Source organism: Brassica napus, chromosome C3 (genome assembly GCF_020379485.1).
Source record: "Brassica napus cultivar Da-Ae chromosome C3, Da-Ae, whole genome shotgun sequence".
NCBI classification, from domain to species: domain Eukaryota; kingdom Viridiplantae; phylum Streptophyta; class Magnoliopsida; order Brassicales; family Brassicaceae; genus Brassica; species Brassica napus.
In genome coordinates, this window is record NC_063446.1 from 72,805,764 (window position 1) to 72,820,859 (window position 15,096).

The window sequence follows — 15,096 nt, forward strand, 5'->3', positions numbered from 1 at the left end:
GTTAAGATTGACCTGCCCAAAATAGAACTAACGAGAAGTTCCCCATACACTTCAATTGAATGCATTGACTAACCTGATTCAATTGAAGTTCCCCTTGTTAATCTTTTTACGTAAGCATTTGATTTGGATACAGAAGAATGTAAACACATATTTACTTTAGAAATCGGATGTCTTTAATGATTAATCTAATTAAGCAGATTTTTTTCCTCTTCCTTCAAAATTATTCTACTACTGATTACAAACTAGCATTTCTTTTGTAGTCCTCTTCTTTTGCATTTTAGACGCAAATTAAGTAAGTTGGAAAATAAGGTAGATGAGAGCACCGATAAATGGATTGGCAGAAGCAATGATGAACAATGTAAAGATCCCAACCATATCCAACCAACCTTCCTATAGTTGTTTTCAGATTGGTCTCACTCTATACGTTATCATTATTATTAGCATTTTTGTTATTGAATAAATTGAAAATACGAAACAAAAATACAACCTCCATAAGCGCGTATGTTAGAAAATGTACATTACAGGCGAAATTATTATTAATTAATCTATCATGGTCAGATGACTATAATCATGTGTCATGTACACCAACAAAGACAGCTTTTTTTTCAATGCTTCTCGCTGAATAATTTTAAATTGAAAGGAAAATAATACTCTAACCAACGGTCCTATTATTGAAATCCAAGAATATAAAAACGAATTATTATAATTTTTATTTGACATTAAAAAAAGATTTTATGAAATGTACAAAAAACAATCAAACAAAATGCGCCGAATATGTGAGTGACTTTTGGATTCTTATTGGCTAAATCGTGCTTGACAGCTTTACTCTGTAAAAATTCGTTTTGTACTAAAATCACATTCAAGAAAGAGAAAAAGATAAAAATAGCAATAAATCAAGTTTTTGTTCCCAAACTAGCATTCAAATTCAAAAATCACGAAAATAGCACTTAATGTTTTATCAAAAGTCACAAACTTAGGGTTTAGAGTTAAAGGGTGGGTTTAGGATTTACGGTTTAGGGTTTAGGGTTTAGAGTTTAGGGTTCAGGGTTTAAATTTTAGGGTTTAAAGTTTAGGGTTTAGAGTTTAGAGTTTATGATTTATGGTTTAGAGTTTAGGGTTTAGGGTTTAGAGTTGAGAAATGAGTTTTTGGGGATAAGATTTCAAATTTTGAAAAATAAAAAAATTAAAATTTTCAAAAGATAAGGTGCTATTTTGGTCATTTTAGTTTTTAAATGTTATTTTTGTGATATAAACTTAGAAATGTGTTATTTTGTAGATTTTTCCTTCAAGAAAATCCACTTTCCGTAAATTATTATATTTTAGGAAAAAAAAACACAAACACAAAAAGTTCTCTCTTTACTTGTTTGGTCATAAGACTATAGAGTTTTGGCATCTGGAGAGGGAGAGAGAGAGAGAGAAAGGGGAATAAGATGATGGAGAATCGAGTGGTGGTGGTGGCTGCTCTGTTTGCGGTCTGCATTGTAGGATTTGAGTTTAGCTTCATCCATGGAGCCACTGATGCATCAGACAGTGAGTTTCTTCTTCTTCACTGTTGATTTTAAGCTTAATGGGTTTCTCAAAGTCTCAATCTTTTTTTCGTATATCCTTTCACTATCTTTAGTTTCTTTGATTATGTTTTCAATCGTCATCCAAATCTTTTTTAGTTTTGTTGGGTTAAATAAATCTTGAACCTTGCAAGATTCTTTGGTATTAGAAAGTAATAAGCTTTTTGATTTTAGATGATTAGATTGTGTTCTAATTGTCTATTGATCTCAAAACTTGTTGCAGCTTCAGCATTGAACATGTTGTTCACCAGTATGCATTCACCAGGACAGTTAACACAATGGACTGCATCAGGTGGGGATCCTTGTGTTCAGAACTGGAGAGGCGTTACTTGCTCCAAATCACGAATTACTCAATTGTTAGTGATATTCTTTTGTATTCTAACTTATATCTTATGGTTTACATTGTTAACATAAAGTTTCTTTGCAGAAAGTTATCAGGTCTTGAGCTCTCTGGAACACTTGGGTACATGCTTGATAAATTGACTTCTCTTACAGAGCTGTAAGATTAAATCTACCATATGCTATATACAGTTAAATTTTGTTAGTGCTTAGTGGTAGTAAGTTTTTATAATAGTCTTTGATGGAAACTTGCAGTGATCTAAGCAGCAATAATCTTGGAGGTGATTTACCATATCAGCTTCCTCCAAATCTGCAACGGTTGTAAGTTCCATTGATCCTTTTTCTCTGTGAATTTATCTGTGTTTTCGAGTTTTTAATCCACAGAGTGTTTCAGGAATCTTGCAAACAACCAATTCACTGGAGCTGCTCAATACTCCATTTCTAATATGGCATCACTTAAGTATCTGTAAGTGGTTTGCTTCACTATACATTCCTCTAGACATATCCCATAAAAGATGTGAGTACTGATGTTTTGTCTTTTGCAAAAAATAAAATCAGTAATCTTGGTCACAATCAGTTTAAGGGGCAAGTAGCTGTGGACTTCTCCAAGCTCACCTCTCTTACAACCTTGTAAAATCCTAAACTGAAGATTCAGATTGTTCTCTCAAGTTCTAGTCTTTGTATTGACAAAAAAGTTCATGTGTTTTAGGGACTTCTCCTTCAACTCTTTCACATCGTCTCTACCGGGAACTTTTACTTCTCTTACAAGTTTAAAGTCCCTGTAAGCATAGCTTCCATAGATTCTCAAAAGTAACTGAAAGTATCTGAGCTACTAAACATGTTTGGATATTAACTTTACAGATACCTTCAGAACAATCAGTTCTCAGGAACACTCAATGTATTAGCCGGTCTTCCTCTTGAGACCCTGTGAGTAACCTAACCTAACCACACTACATGTCAAACTGTTTTTTTTTTCTAAGACATCAACTAAAGTTGGTCCTTGCTCAATGTTCCTTAGGAACATTGCAAACAATGACTTCACCGGCTGGATCCCCAGTACCTTAAAGGGTACTAATTTAATGTAAGTTCTTATTTCACACACATTGCTCTTTTACTTTCTTTGAATACCAGGAGGTTGGGAGCCGAAGCATGTAATCCCTTTGAACCTTTGATCTCTCATTTTTCTTGTTCTTTGCAAACAGAAAAGATGGTAACTCGTTCAATAATGGACCTGCACCACCACCACCACCTGGTACACCTCCAATCCACCGCTCACCGAGCCATAAATCCGGAGGAGGTTCAAACCGTGATTCTACCAGCAATGGAGATTCCAAGAAATCAGGAATTGGAGCTGGTGCTATAGCAGGTATAATCATTTCATTACTAGTAGTTACAGCTCTTGTGGCTTTCTTCTTAGTCAAAAGAAGAAGAAGATCAAAGAGATCATCATCTATGGACATTGAGAAAACTGACAACCAGCCTTTCACTCTTCCTCCAAGCGACTTTCACGGTACTCCACTTACGTTTACACACTTTTAGTGTTTGCAAATATACAAAACTTTAACTCAAGATTCCCATATGGTTGCAGAAAACAATTCTATTCAGAGTTCTTCATCAATTGAGACAAAGAAACTTGATACTTCCTTGTCTATTAATCTCCGTCCTCCACCAGCTGATCGATCATTTGATGATGATGAGGATTCTACGAGAAAGCCTATAGTTGTCAAGAAATCCACCGTGGCTGTTCCCTCGAATGTGAGAGTTTACTCAGTTGCTGATCTTCAGATTGCCACTGCCAGTTTCAGTGTTGATAATCTTCTTGGAGAAGGCACTTTTGGAAGAGTATACAGAGCTGAGTTTAACAATGGAAAGGTATTGATCACATTCTTATCCCAATATCTTTTTCTTGATGAAACATGTCATAATGTTGTTATATCTTTATAGGTTCTTGCTGTGAAGAAGATTGATTCATCTGCTCTTCCACATAGCATGACTGATGATTTCACCGAAATAGTATCGAAAATAGCCGTTTTGGATCATCCAAATGTGACAAAGCTTGTTGGCTACTGTGCTGAACACGGACAACATCTCCTGGTCTATGAGTTCCACAGCAAAGGATCGTTACATGACTTCCTACACTTATCAGAAGAAGAAAGCAAAGCATTGGTGTGGAACTCGCGAGTCAAGGTCGCACTTGGGACTGCACGGGCAATAGAGTACTTGCATGAAGTTTGTTCACCGTCTATAGTTGACAAGAACATCAAATCAGCCAATATTTTGCTTGATTCGGAGATGAATCCTCACTTATCAGACACAGGTCTCGCAAGCTTCCTCCCCACAGCAAATGAGGTTTGATATTCAAAACACTTTACTAATTTCTCAAGCTTAATTGGTTTGCTTATATCATCATAATTCTGGTAAACGTGCAGTTACTAAACCAAACCGATGAAGGTTATAGCGCACCTGAAGTATCAATGTCAGGTCAATACTCTTTGAAGAGTGATGTTTACAGTTTTGGAGTAGTGATGCTTGAACTTTTAACCGGGAGGAAACCATTCGACAGGTAACTAAACTTCTAGTTATTGATCAATTGAGATAAGGAATGTGTTTTCTGAAGGGTTATTAACTTTTGAGCAGCACAAGGTCAAGATCTGAGCAGTCATTGGTTAGATGGGCGACACCACAGCTTCATGACATTGATGCTTTAGGCAAAATGGTTGATCCAGCTCTTGAAGGACTTTATCCGGTTAAATCTCTTTCTCGGTTTGCAGATGTTATTGCTCTCTGCGTCCAGGTAATATATAATGAACTGATAAGTAACTTACAAAATCAAGAAACTGTTTTACTGATTTTGGGTTTGGTTCTTGAACACAGCCAGAGCCAGAGTTTAGACCACCAATGTCTGAAGTTGTGCAGTCACTGGTTGTGTTAGTGCAGAGAGCTAACATGAGCAAGAGAACTGTTGGAGTTGATCCATCACAGCGTTCTGGTAGTGCTGAGCCAAGCAACGATTACATGTAAATCCATTACCACAGAGAGAGAAAAAAAGAACACTTTGCTCCCTATGGGATGAAGTCATTGTTTTTATTGTAATATGTTTGATAAACCTTCACACAGTATATTATCCCCATTGTATTTTGTTGTAATGTGTTTCCAAATTTGTAGCTTTTAGATCATTGAAATGAACAAATATTCTTTCTTGTTTACTTCTACATGGGTTCTATTTTGGTTTGTTCATAACTTTCCTTATTCATTGGTTTCCTTTTAAATAAAATAAATATTCTTGTTCATAACTTATTATAAAATACTCTACATAGTAGTTTTCAAATTTGAGGCTTTTAGATCATGGACATATTCAAAATTATCTTTTGTTCTTTTTCTAAATTGGTTCCGTTTGGGTTTGGTTCAGTTATTTCAGAGGAATTGACTGCAAATAACAAACTTAAAAAGGAGAATCTATAGAGTCAAAAGTACATTGAAGACGAAAACAAAAGAGAGAATGAAGCGAGATAAACAAAGACAAGAGTGTGTTTCTAAGTTTTGCTTCTACAACTTCTCTCTCTCTAATTGTAGACCATGTACTTTGGAGTTGCACTGAACTTCTGATAACCTTTGATGACTTTGTTCACTGCATCCAGAAAGTCTTTCTCAGTCACAGTCTTCCTCCTAGCTCTGATTGCATACATTCCAGCCTCAGTGCACACACTCCTGATATCAGCTCCTGGCAAATTTTGTTTTTTTTACCAAAACCACAAGTCAGAACAACTATCAAGAGACCATAAATAAGAAGTAGGAGAGTTGTTTGATGGTTTTGGATCATTTACCAGTTGAGTTTGGGCAGAGGCGAGCAAGGAGTTCGAAACGGATGTCTCTCTCGCAGTTCATGGTTCGTGTGTGAATCTTGAAGATCTGTGTTCTGCTCTCCAGATCAGGCAATCCAAACTCAACCTTACGGTCAAGACGTCCAGGACGTAGAAGAGCAGGGTCCAGTGTGTCAGGCCTGTTTGTTGCCATGAGAACCTTGATGTTACCACGTGCGTCGAACCCATCAAGCTGATTCACAATCTCAAGCATAGTACGCTGGACTTCGTTATCACCTCCCACACCGTCATCAAATCTTGCACCACCAATGGCATCAACTTCATCAAAGAACACAATGCAAGCTTTTTTGGACCGTGCCATCTACACAGCAATGCAGAGTATTACACAAATGTATAACAACTCGGATAGTAATGTGGAGATTTGAAGATTGAATACCTGGAACAGTTCACGAACCATCCTAGCTCCTTCGCCTACATACTTCTGAACAAGCTCACTGCCAATGACTCTGATAAAGCAAGCATCGGTTCTGTTAGCAACAGCTCTGGCCAGAAGGGTTTTGCCGGTACCAGGAGGACCGTAGCAGAGAACTCCCTTGGGAGGATCTATTCCAAGCTTCACAAACTTCTCCGGATGAAGCATTGGCAGCTCAACCACCTACAATCAACAAAGACAGCAAAACTTTTAACGACTTCTATGAGAGAAGAGATGATAGCAAAGTTCAACAAGATACCTCTCTCATCTTCTCAATCTGCTCCTTGCAGCCACCAACATCATTGTAAGTAACATCAGGCTTCTCTTCAACAGTCATCATGGTGACACTAGGATCGATCTTTGGAGGTAGAGGAATCTGTATCTGATACTTGGTCCTGTCAACTCTGCAAATAGAAATCAAAGACGGAATGTTTTTCTGTAAGTTAGCTTCCCTATGAGAAATATAGATAGAAGACATAAGGAACAACTAACTAAACCAGAGACAATCTCAGTTCATGAACAGGAAACATACCCCACACGCATGCCTTCTTCAATATCAGTGGGAGAAACTTTATCTCCAAGGCCAACGACAAACTACAGTTAAAGAAAAAAAAAAACCAGTTATAACCAAAAAGCTATAGACATAACTGGTCAGGTAGAAACAAGTATCAGCTTTGGAATGCAATGTACCTTAGCTATCTGTTTGACATTGATGACGTACTTGGCATCTTCAGTGTTTGGACTAATGATCTTTGTGCATCTAGCAACCTGGACAATAAAAACATTTACAGCTTAGAAGTCACCCATTAGAGAAGAATAGGTTTTCCTAAGAAAGAAAGTGTACCTGGAGAGGTTGCTCCTCTTGCATCATCTGTTTATCAGAGACGAGATCCCATTGACTAGGAAGAGCTAAACCAGTATCAGACTCCTTGATACCTGCAACAGAAAGTGAGAAGCTCCATCATATAAAGTAAACGCTTCAGCAAAAACAAAGAGTGTGCATACAATACATACCACAGAGATCGTTGATCCTCTTGGCGAGCTCCTTGATTTCTTTCTCAACTTTCTTGTTAGCTGCAGAGTAAGGACTCAACCCCTGCAAACAAAAGAGAGTAAGCAAGAAAACATATATCGAGAGAACAGACACAACCAAAACCGAAACTGAATTCTAGCTTGAGTCACTCAAGACGAAACATCAGTTTGGTTTTGTCTCAAGAGACGAAACCTAGCAAACAGTTTCAAAACCCTTAACCCCAAAGGTAGCAACTTTAACTAACGTGGACTCGCCTAACCCCAAAGGGATGACAGTTATGAGACGAAACCCAGCAAACAGTGTCAAGAGCAAGAAACCCTTATTCTAGAAACCCTAAAGGTAGCGACTTTAACTAACGAGGACTCTCCTAAAGCTAGATCCGAGAGACCCTCGATGACCCAGGAGAGTTAGAAGCTGAGAGGGGGTTGCTTACGTAAGTCTTGAGGAGAGCGATGTCGTCTTCGTCAAGGGGGCGAGGGTTCTTCTCGTCTCTGATCTCATCTTCGATATCTTTTGTCATCTTTTGCCGGAGTTCGATCGGAGATTTGAGATTTCGATAGTTCTTTATACGATTCTTGGCTTGTTGGAGAGGAAACGATGCTCTTTTCCGGTTTGGTTTGGTTTGGTTTGGTTTGGTTAGGAGTGTAAACTTGGCATTAAGCTATTTAATTTATTAATAAACTCGCACGTGTAAACTGGGCTTTAAAAGCTCGGCCCATATCGTCCGCCTTGTTGGAGAGGTCAGGACATACTCCACGCGCGCTCTCATGCGCCTACACTCGAGTTTCCCATGCAATTATGACCTGGAGCGCGAGTCTGGCCGTAAAGAATTATCGCAGGACGGTATTGGGCCCTGATTTTTTAGGTCCGCAAATTAACAGACTTCGCAGGATGTATTGTTCCAACGATGATGATTCGAGCTCCGACGATGACAATGTGAGCGGTGGTGCTTTAATTTGGTGATCTTTTTTATTTACTTTGGAATTGACAGCTTTGATTTGGTGTTTGGTTTTATTTAATTTTGGGATTCATCAAACTATAACTTTGATTATGAACTTATGAGTTATAAGCTAATGAAAAGCATATTCTGAATTATCTTTAATATGTTTGCCGTGTGACAAAATTAACTACAAGCTATTGTTTTAAATAACAAATAAACAAATCAATGACTCATGAACCATGTCCATTTCAATCAATGACCTAAATCATGTCCTAGAGTGGCATAAAGCGTTCTGGAGTGTCTTGAAGCGTCATGTTGCGTGTATTATCGTATGTCCCGCGGGCCGATCCGTAAAAGATTATACATATAACGGGATAGATTTGGACAACTATTCCGGAGACTGCGGCCCGCACAGACCTGAGCCGCTGTAACTTGCTTGAAAACAATCTAGTTGCGGTCAGAGACGGGACAACCTGTTTGTTATCTCTAATGTTTAGTTTTGAATTGAGGAGACTAGCAAAAATAAATTATTTCAAGAAAATTTGTGTTTTCTTTATATTTTTATAGTTTTTTATTTAATTGAACGTTTCAATTTTAAGATATCTGACCATTATGAGATAATATTTTAAATGAAGTTATTGTTATGATATTTATATTTGTAGTTTAAATTTTTCTAGACCATGTGAATTCCTTGAAATGTTTAATGACCGTAATTATTTATTGAGGTTGTGATTGTTTAGCACATGTAACGAGAAAATTTTAAGAGGGAAACATTTTTACTCTTAGTTCTCCTATTTTTCAACCAATCAAGTGGAAAATGTTTAAATAATTTTTTTGCTGGCAACTATTCACTAAGAGTAAAATGGTGAGTATTTTTTCCTTGTGGATAGTGCGGTGGAAAAGTTTGCGCTGTGTTCAACTTTTTATTCTTTTATTTACTATATAATTTTTTCCCTCTATTTTAATTACTCCAAGTTGCTCTAATAACATCCAATCAAACCCTTAATGTTTCCAATTTGGGATAAACAATAACACCACTTGTGAGATATAGAGTGTGATTGGAAACATTAATTGAGTAAAACCGAGTAAATAGGAGGAAAAATTAAGTGGGAAGAATAAGTTATTTATTATGTTACTCTAATTTACTCCACATATCCACAGAGTAAAAAGTAAATGTCATGTTTTCTAGAGTAACTGAGAAGAAAAACTAATTAATATTTTTTCTCCTGATTGGATGTAACTAGGTGGAACTCAGAGTAAAAAAGTTTTACTCTCCTTTGTGTTACTTTATTGATACTTGACAGCACGCGCAATTGAAGCGATCGAACATGGCTCGAAATATAAAAATAAAAAGCTTAAGAAGTTTTTAAAATATATAGATAAATTATGATAAAAAACTTTTAAATTTTAGAAATAATACTAAATTTAGAACTTATAATTAAAAAAAATCAGACAAAGTTATTAAATTTTAAAATTACTTGATAAAATATACGATTAATAATTTTTTGAACAGGGTCAAAAATTAATTTGAGACAGCCCTGATACCATCCAATCATACTCATAATAGTAGTTGCATCTAGGCCTGGAACTTTTATCCGAGATCCGGATTCGATCTGTGATCCGATCCGGATCCGATCCGAAAATCTGGATATCCGGAGAGGCCGAATCCGGATCCGGATAGTAAAATGTTGGATCCGTCAAAGCCGAATCCGGATCCGGATATCTTGATTTTTTAGTCCGGATATCCGGATTCGTAAATTTTATTAATAACTATTTCAAAAATAGTGATATCTATATATAAAAACTAATTTTATTTAATATATTTTCATTTTTATAATAGTATATATAATTTAATGTAAATTTTGTAATACTATACATAGAAATAATTAAAAACATTATATATATATTTTTATTTTTGAATTATTGTTGATATTTTATATATATTAATATTATTTTTTATTTATTTTAAGGATCCAAATCCGGATCCTGATATCCGCCGGATATTATAATTTTTAGAAGGATATCCGATATCCGGATATCCGCGAACACCGGATCCGGATAAAAATAATAAAATTTTGGATCCGCCGGATAAGGATCCGGATCCGGATATCTTAAAATCGCCCGGATACTCGATCCGTCCCAGGCCTAGTTGCATCCATGGGGATAGTGTCTACCATTTCCATCTTATACTGGTCAAATAGTTTTCAAGCATTAATCTATATATGTAGTATGTTGTTTGACTTTCATCTTTTTAATAATAATATTAAGTTCTAAATGTTTTAATCCATATTCAAACTATAAAGATGTAAAAAACACAAATCAAAGATAAAGACTGAGAAAAACTCAAGAAGTCGAATGGGGTAAGTCACCAACCCATAATCATCACAACTAGCATAATTGACACATTCACATTCTAGTATACTGAAACTAATTCTATTACAAATTTATGATAACAAAAGAAATCAATGGTTAAAAAACTATTTGTATATGTATTTAGAAACTGCAAATACAGAGACAGAACCATTGGCAAATCTACGTTGCCCTAGAAAGTGCAAATGCCACCATAAAAATTTCAAAAACTATTAAATATGCCTAAATTTTAGTTATTTTTTTAGTAAATAGTATTTTTAGCTATAATTTTAAGTTTATATAAATTTTCCCCCACCAAAATATAATTCTACATCATCCCCCATTGGACAGAACTCAATATTTTTATATCACTGGACAACGTATGTATATTAGAAAAAGATGATGAGCATTTATTGTTTCTATACCATGTCAAATCATAATATAAAAAATAATTTATTCAAAAAGACTTTATATACCTCTGAAAATTGGTATCGTCTTAACTAGTACAAGTGGCTTAGACTATGTAAAACCGAGGGGGGGGGGGGGGGGGGGGGGGGGGGGGGTGGGAGGGTTGAATAAAAGATTTAATAGCTGAATCTCTACAACAGTGAGCTCACAATGATAATTAGCACAAACGTTCAAATATGTAATACAATAAATAGCACAAACGATCAATGTATTGAACTTGGCAATACGATTCTATAATTCTGAAGAAAACTTGTAATACGAGATTGCCTTAACTAGTGCAACTGGCTTATATATTTTACAATGTTCAAATATGTAATACAATAAATTTTCTTCTATTCTATGGTTGTGGGTCTCATTAATGATACTTTTAATTCAAAGATACAAATTATATTCTCTAGGAATATATATCTTTCTGGCAAAAAAAAAAAAAAACAATCAGGACGCAATCTAACAATACTAAAAGGGAGATATGTTCAAAGAACAATCTGTCCACATCAAATTTAAAATTCATCCACTAAAAATCGTCCAAACTGCCATGTCATATTGATTTCTGTCGAGAATAAAAATTACTCTCTTTGTTGGGCTCAGTATACATGTTAAAGGCCCAAGATTATCCTTCGACTTCGTCTTCTCTTTTCCTCTTCGTCAAATCTTTGTTACTGAGTTCGTTTCACCTTCTTCTCTTTCTCCTTCGTTATAAACCACTTTGTCTTAAGTTGCTTTCATTCAATCCCGAAAAACTCCTCTCAAGAAGTTGAAACTATAGCGATGAAACCAAAAGGCAAGTTCACTTGCTGGTACTTTTGTTCATGGATGAAGCTATTTGTTCTTTAGCAGATACCAAAGGCATGACCCACTATCTTGCCTTTGTTTGGTAATTCCTTATTCAATTAACTAAAATAGTGCCAGTTTCAATTAAACGGTCCTGTTGATCTTAGTCGCCGTTGTTTGCCATTGCTCTTGCGATGCTTCCACTGATTTCTTCTTTATCAATGCTGATTTAGTTTTCTCTTCTTCTTTTTTTTCACACCAGGAGATGTGTAAGAGATTTATTTTGGGAACACTTTTCTTACAGCCTAGCTTCCTGGTTTCGGTTCAGGTAACGCAAGTATTTGCTCGGTTTGGTTTAATGATGTGGTGGTAAGGCTCCTATTTTGTTGCATATATGTTCTTCTTGTTAGACTTGTGAAGAATAGTAATTTTTTGTGAGATTAATTGAGCTTAGAATCATAATTCTGTTTTCTCTGGCCGTAGTATTCATTTGTATGTTCTATTTTCACTTTCCCATTAAATTTCCAATTTTTTTTAAATAAACTTTTTGAATCTCCAAATATATAACTTTCTCAGCAGATTCTTAAAATGCTTCTAAAGTCTCAGATCTATGCTAGCTACTCTGATCTCCAATGAATAAGACATGCTGGATAATCTAGTGATAATAAAGAAGAGAATGGAAGAACTCTAGAGGAACAGAAAATTTTCGATGCTTTTTTGATGTATATTATTAGTACATGCCATGAATCCTCTGGGAATCACCATTATTTGGGCTACCATTTCTCTGCAGGAACACCCTGAGATTCTCCAGAAGTTAGAGGTAAAATGAGAATATATGTTTTTATAATCCTTTTCCATTTCACTTTACAAGCTTTAATAGTGATTTCGTTCTACACAGTGCGATTGTTGAAAATTGAGCACCGGGCCAGAATTTGACTCTTAAAAGAGACACGTAAAATGGACTAACTATCACAGGTGCCTCATTGCAAAACAAGTTTATGGTGTTTTTAAAATGGTATGATTCGTTACATATTCTCTCACTGAATACAAAATGAGGCTTTTTATCTAAGGCCTTCCGGGAAGCAAAGAGGGATGGCCAAATGAACGGTCAGTCTATGCTCATCGCCTACATGAAACACAACAAACAATCTTTAAACCCTTTTTGTATATTCATTTCTATGTTTCTGTAATTAGGCATACATCATACCAAAAGGCTGGAAGGTGATGACTTGGTTCATGTAAGTTCACCTGGATCTTGAGATTGGCATGGATCCAAATAAATATGAACCTTCAAGATGGGAGGTATGTAGATATATAGATTTGTGACGCATTCAACAATCTAACTGTCTTTGTAATTTGAAGTTGGTGTTGCAAAAGAGTAACTGGACATGATCAAGTTCATTCTACAGGGATACAGACCTATACCAGGCACATTCCTTCATTTTCAAATCTTGTCGTTCCGCTTCTTGCTCTTCAAATTCTTGCTCTTCAAATTCTTGCTCTTCAAATTCCAATTTTTCTTCATCTTTGACCATTGAAGATGTGTTTAGCTACACTAGCTTTGAAGCTGTGGGTTATGACTTCAACACTATTGAGCTGAGTCAGCTGGTGAGAAGGGTCCCATTCTTTGATTCCAAAATTCTCTGTAGCCATGCACTGGTGTGGAGTGAACACGTACAAGCCGGAGATTAGTGTATACTTAGTGTATACTTGGAGTATTGTGGGTGCGCAGAGAGAGAGAGGACATTTGAGTCTCTAGGAGAAGAGGGTAGGACAGTGATGTACATATGTTTGACTCACAGGTCAGATGTTTATAGCTATGGAATGTTAGTTCTTGAGATGATTGGTGCAAGGAACAAAGAAAGCGCTCATCTCTGCTTCTAACACAAGTTCATCAAGGAACAAACGGTTTGAGAAGCCTCGCAGGCAGTGTGCGTTGCCTAGCTACCTTGAAGTGGGACTGGAGCAGAAATAATTAACTGCAGCAGTAAGGACACGAGAGAATCTAAACTATTTTTGGAGCTTTCTGTTTTTGCATTTTCTTGGTGTAATGAATAATGACTTGTGAAGTTGAGGTATCCCTTTACGAGAATGTGTGTTGGGTTTTTCGTGCTGTATAAGTTTTGATATATGGAAGACTTTTATGTTTGCTATGATTTACCGCTTTTTAAACTACTCTAACCATGTTTTTTGTTTAGTTGTAAAGGACTGAATGAAAAAAGACATGACCATATACTTGATCACACTGCAGGTATATTATTCTTGAACTTTAGAATATGCTCATATCAAACAAACGTGAGTTTCTTACTAAGACATGTTCTTCTTGCTGGTTCACATTATCTCAAAATCATTAGCTTCCTATCAATTGTGCAACCTACACTACCAAATATCTCACTAAAGAGAAATGTTGTGAGAACGAAATAACGAAAAACTACAAGTCAAACCTTCAAATTTATTACTCATTGCATATATTGCGTATATGTATTTTACCAATTTTAAAACAAATATTTTGAATTTTTCCCAAAAAAGAATATGGTAGTTAGGAGTAGTAATCAATAAACATTTAAACCCATATAAAATGTTCAACGCAGAGCAAACAAAAAAATAATAACAATGTGATCAATGAGGAGTTAATCCTAATTTTCTGACAAAAAAATTATAGTTTTCTTGATTTTAAGGGTGCAATCAATGGTATAGTAAATTATTTATTTGTTGTGTTCTTGAGTATATGAAAAATGTTATAGTTGATTATAAGTCTATAAAAATTATTATTTGCAAGACTAGATATCATAAGCATTATCCCCAAATATAATGCGATGATTGGTAAAATTTATATAAATATTTACATTAGTAAACCATATACAATCTATACTGCTAAACTAGAATCATGATTTTGACCTAACCTTAGTTCACTATGTGATGTTATCAAATTTGAACCTAAATAGTTAATGGAACTTTGTGGCTTGTGGTTTGTACCACTGAAACAAATAATCATATACAGTATCATTAAACTAAAAAACAGTTAAGATATCTTCATGGCTTAGATTACACCTTTTTTTTTTATAACCGTAGAGATTCCAAAAGTTTTCTAGACCACTAATCCCACAAGACCCATAGAAATCCCAATTTTCTTACCACTTAAGGCGTCTATGGATGGTCAATGCTATTCGAACCCATGGCGGAAACTCCAGCTGGAGCCCTTTACCACTAGGCCAATGCGACTTGATTAAAAAAGCAAATTGTTACCTCCAGTATATCATATATACCAAAGATTTTCCCATCTTTTTTTTTATAATGTTATATCAAATAAGTCTGTGTAAAGATCAATTTAGGTTAAC

At 35.6% G+C, this 15,096-nt stretch overlaps 2 protein-coding genes across 2 annotated transcripts; one reads left to right on the forward strand and one right to left on the reverse strand.

Annotated features, from left to right (window-relative positions):
- The first annotated feature begins 1,286 nt into the window (after positions 1-1,286).
- LOC106377308 (protein STRUBBELIG-RECEPTOR FAMILY 6) lies at positions 1,287-5,110 on the forward strand. The gene is made up of 15 exons (XM_013817511.3): positions 1,287-1,530; positions 1,789-1,921; positions 1,993-2,064; positions 2,160-2,225; positions 2,299-2,370; positions 2,463-2,534; positions 2,614-2,685; positions 2,766-2,831; positions 2,923-2,985; positions 3,107-3,414; positions 3,493-3,776; positions 3,849-4,253; positions 4,334-4,467; positions 4,542-4,698; positions 4,779-5,110. Exons 1-15 carry the CDS (start codon positions 1,431-1,433, stop codon positions 4,923-4,925), a joined length of 2,151 nt encoding a protein of 716 aa, XP_013672965.1. The 5' UTR covers positions 1,287-1,430; the 3' UTR covers positions 4,926-5,110.
- A 217-nt stretch (positions 5,111-5,327) lies between these two features.
- Positions 5,328-7,880, reverse strand: LOC106377314 (26S proteasome regulatory subunit 7 homolog A). Its single transcript, XM_013817519.3, has 9 exons — positions 7,664-7,880; positions 7,212-7,293; positions 7,042-7,133; positions 6,888-6,965; positions 6,730-6,791; positions 6,457-6,601; positions 6,162-6,380; positions 5,729-6,086; positions 5,328-5,625 (listed from the first exon to the last, which is right to left on the reverse strand). Exons 1-9 carry the CDS (start codon positions 7,748-7,750, stop codon positions 5,468-5,470), a joined length of 1,281 nt encoding a protein of 426 aa, XP_013672973.1. The 5' UTR covers positions 7,751-7,880; the 3' UTR covers positions 5,328-5,467.
- Between the last annotated feature and the right edge of the window lie 7,216 nt (positions 7,881-15,096).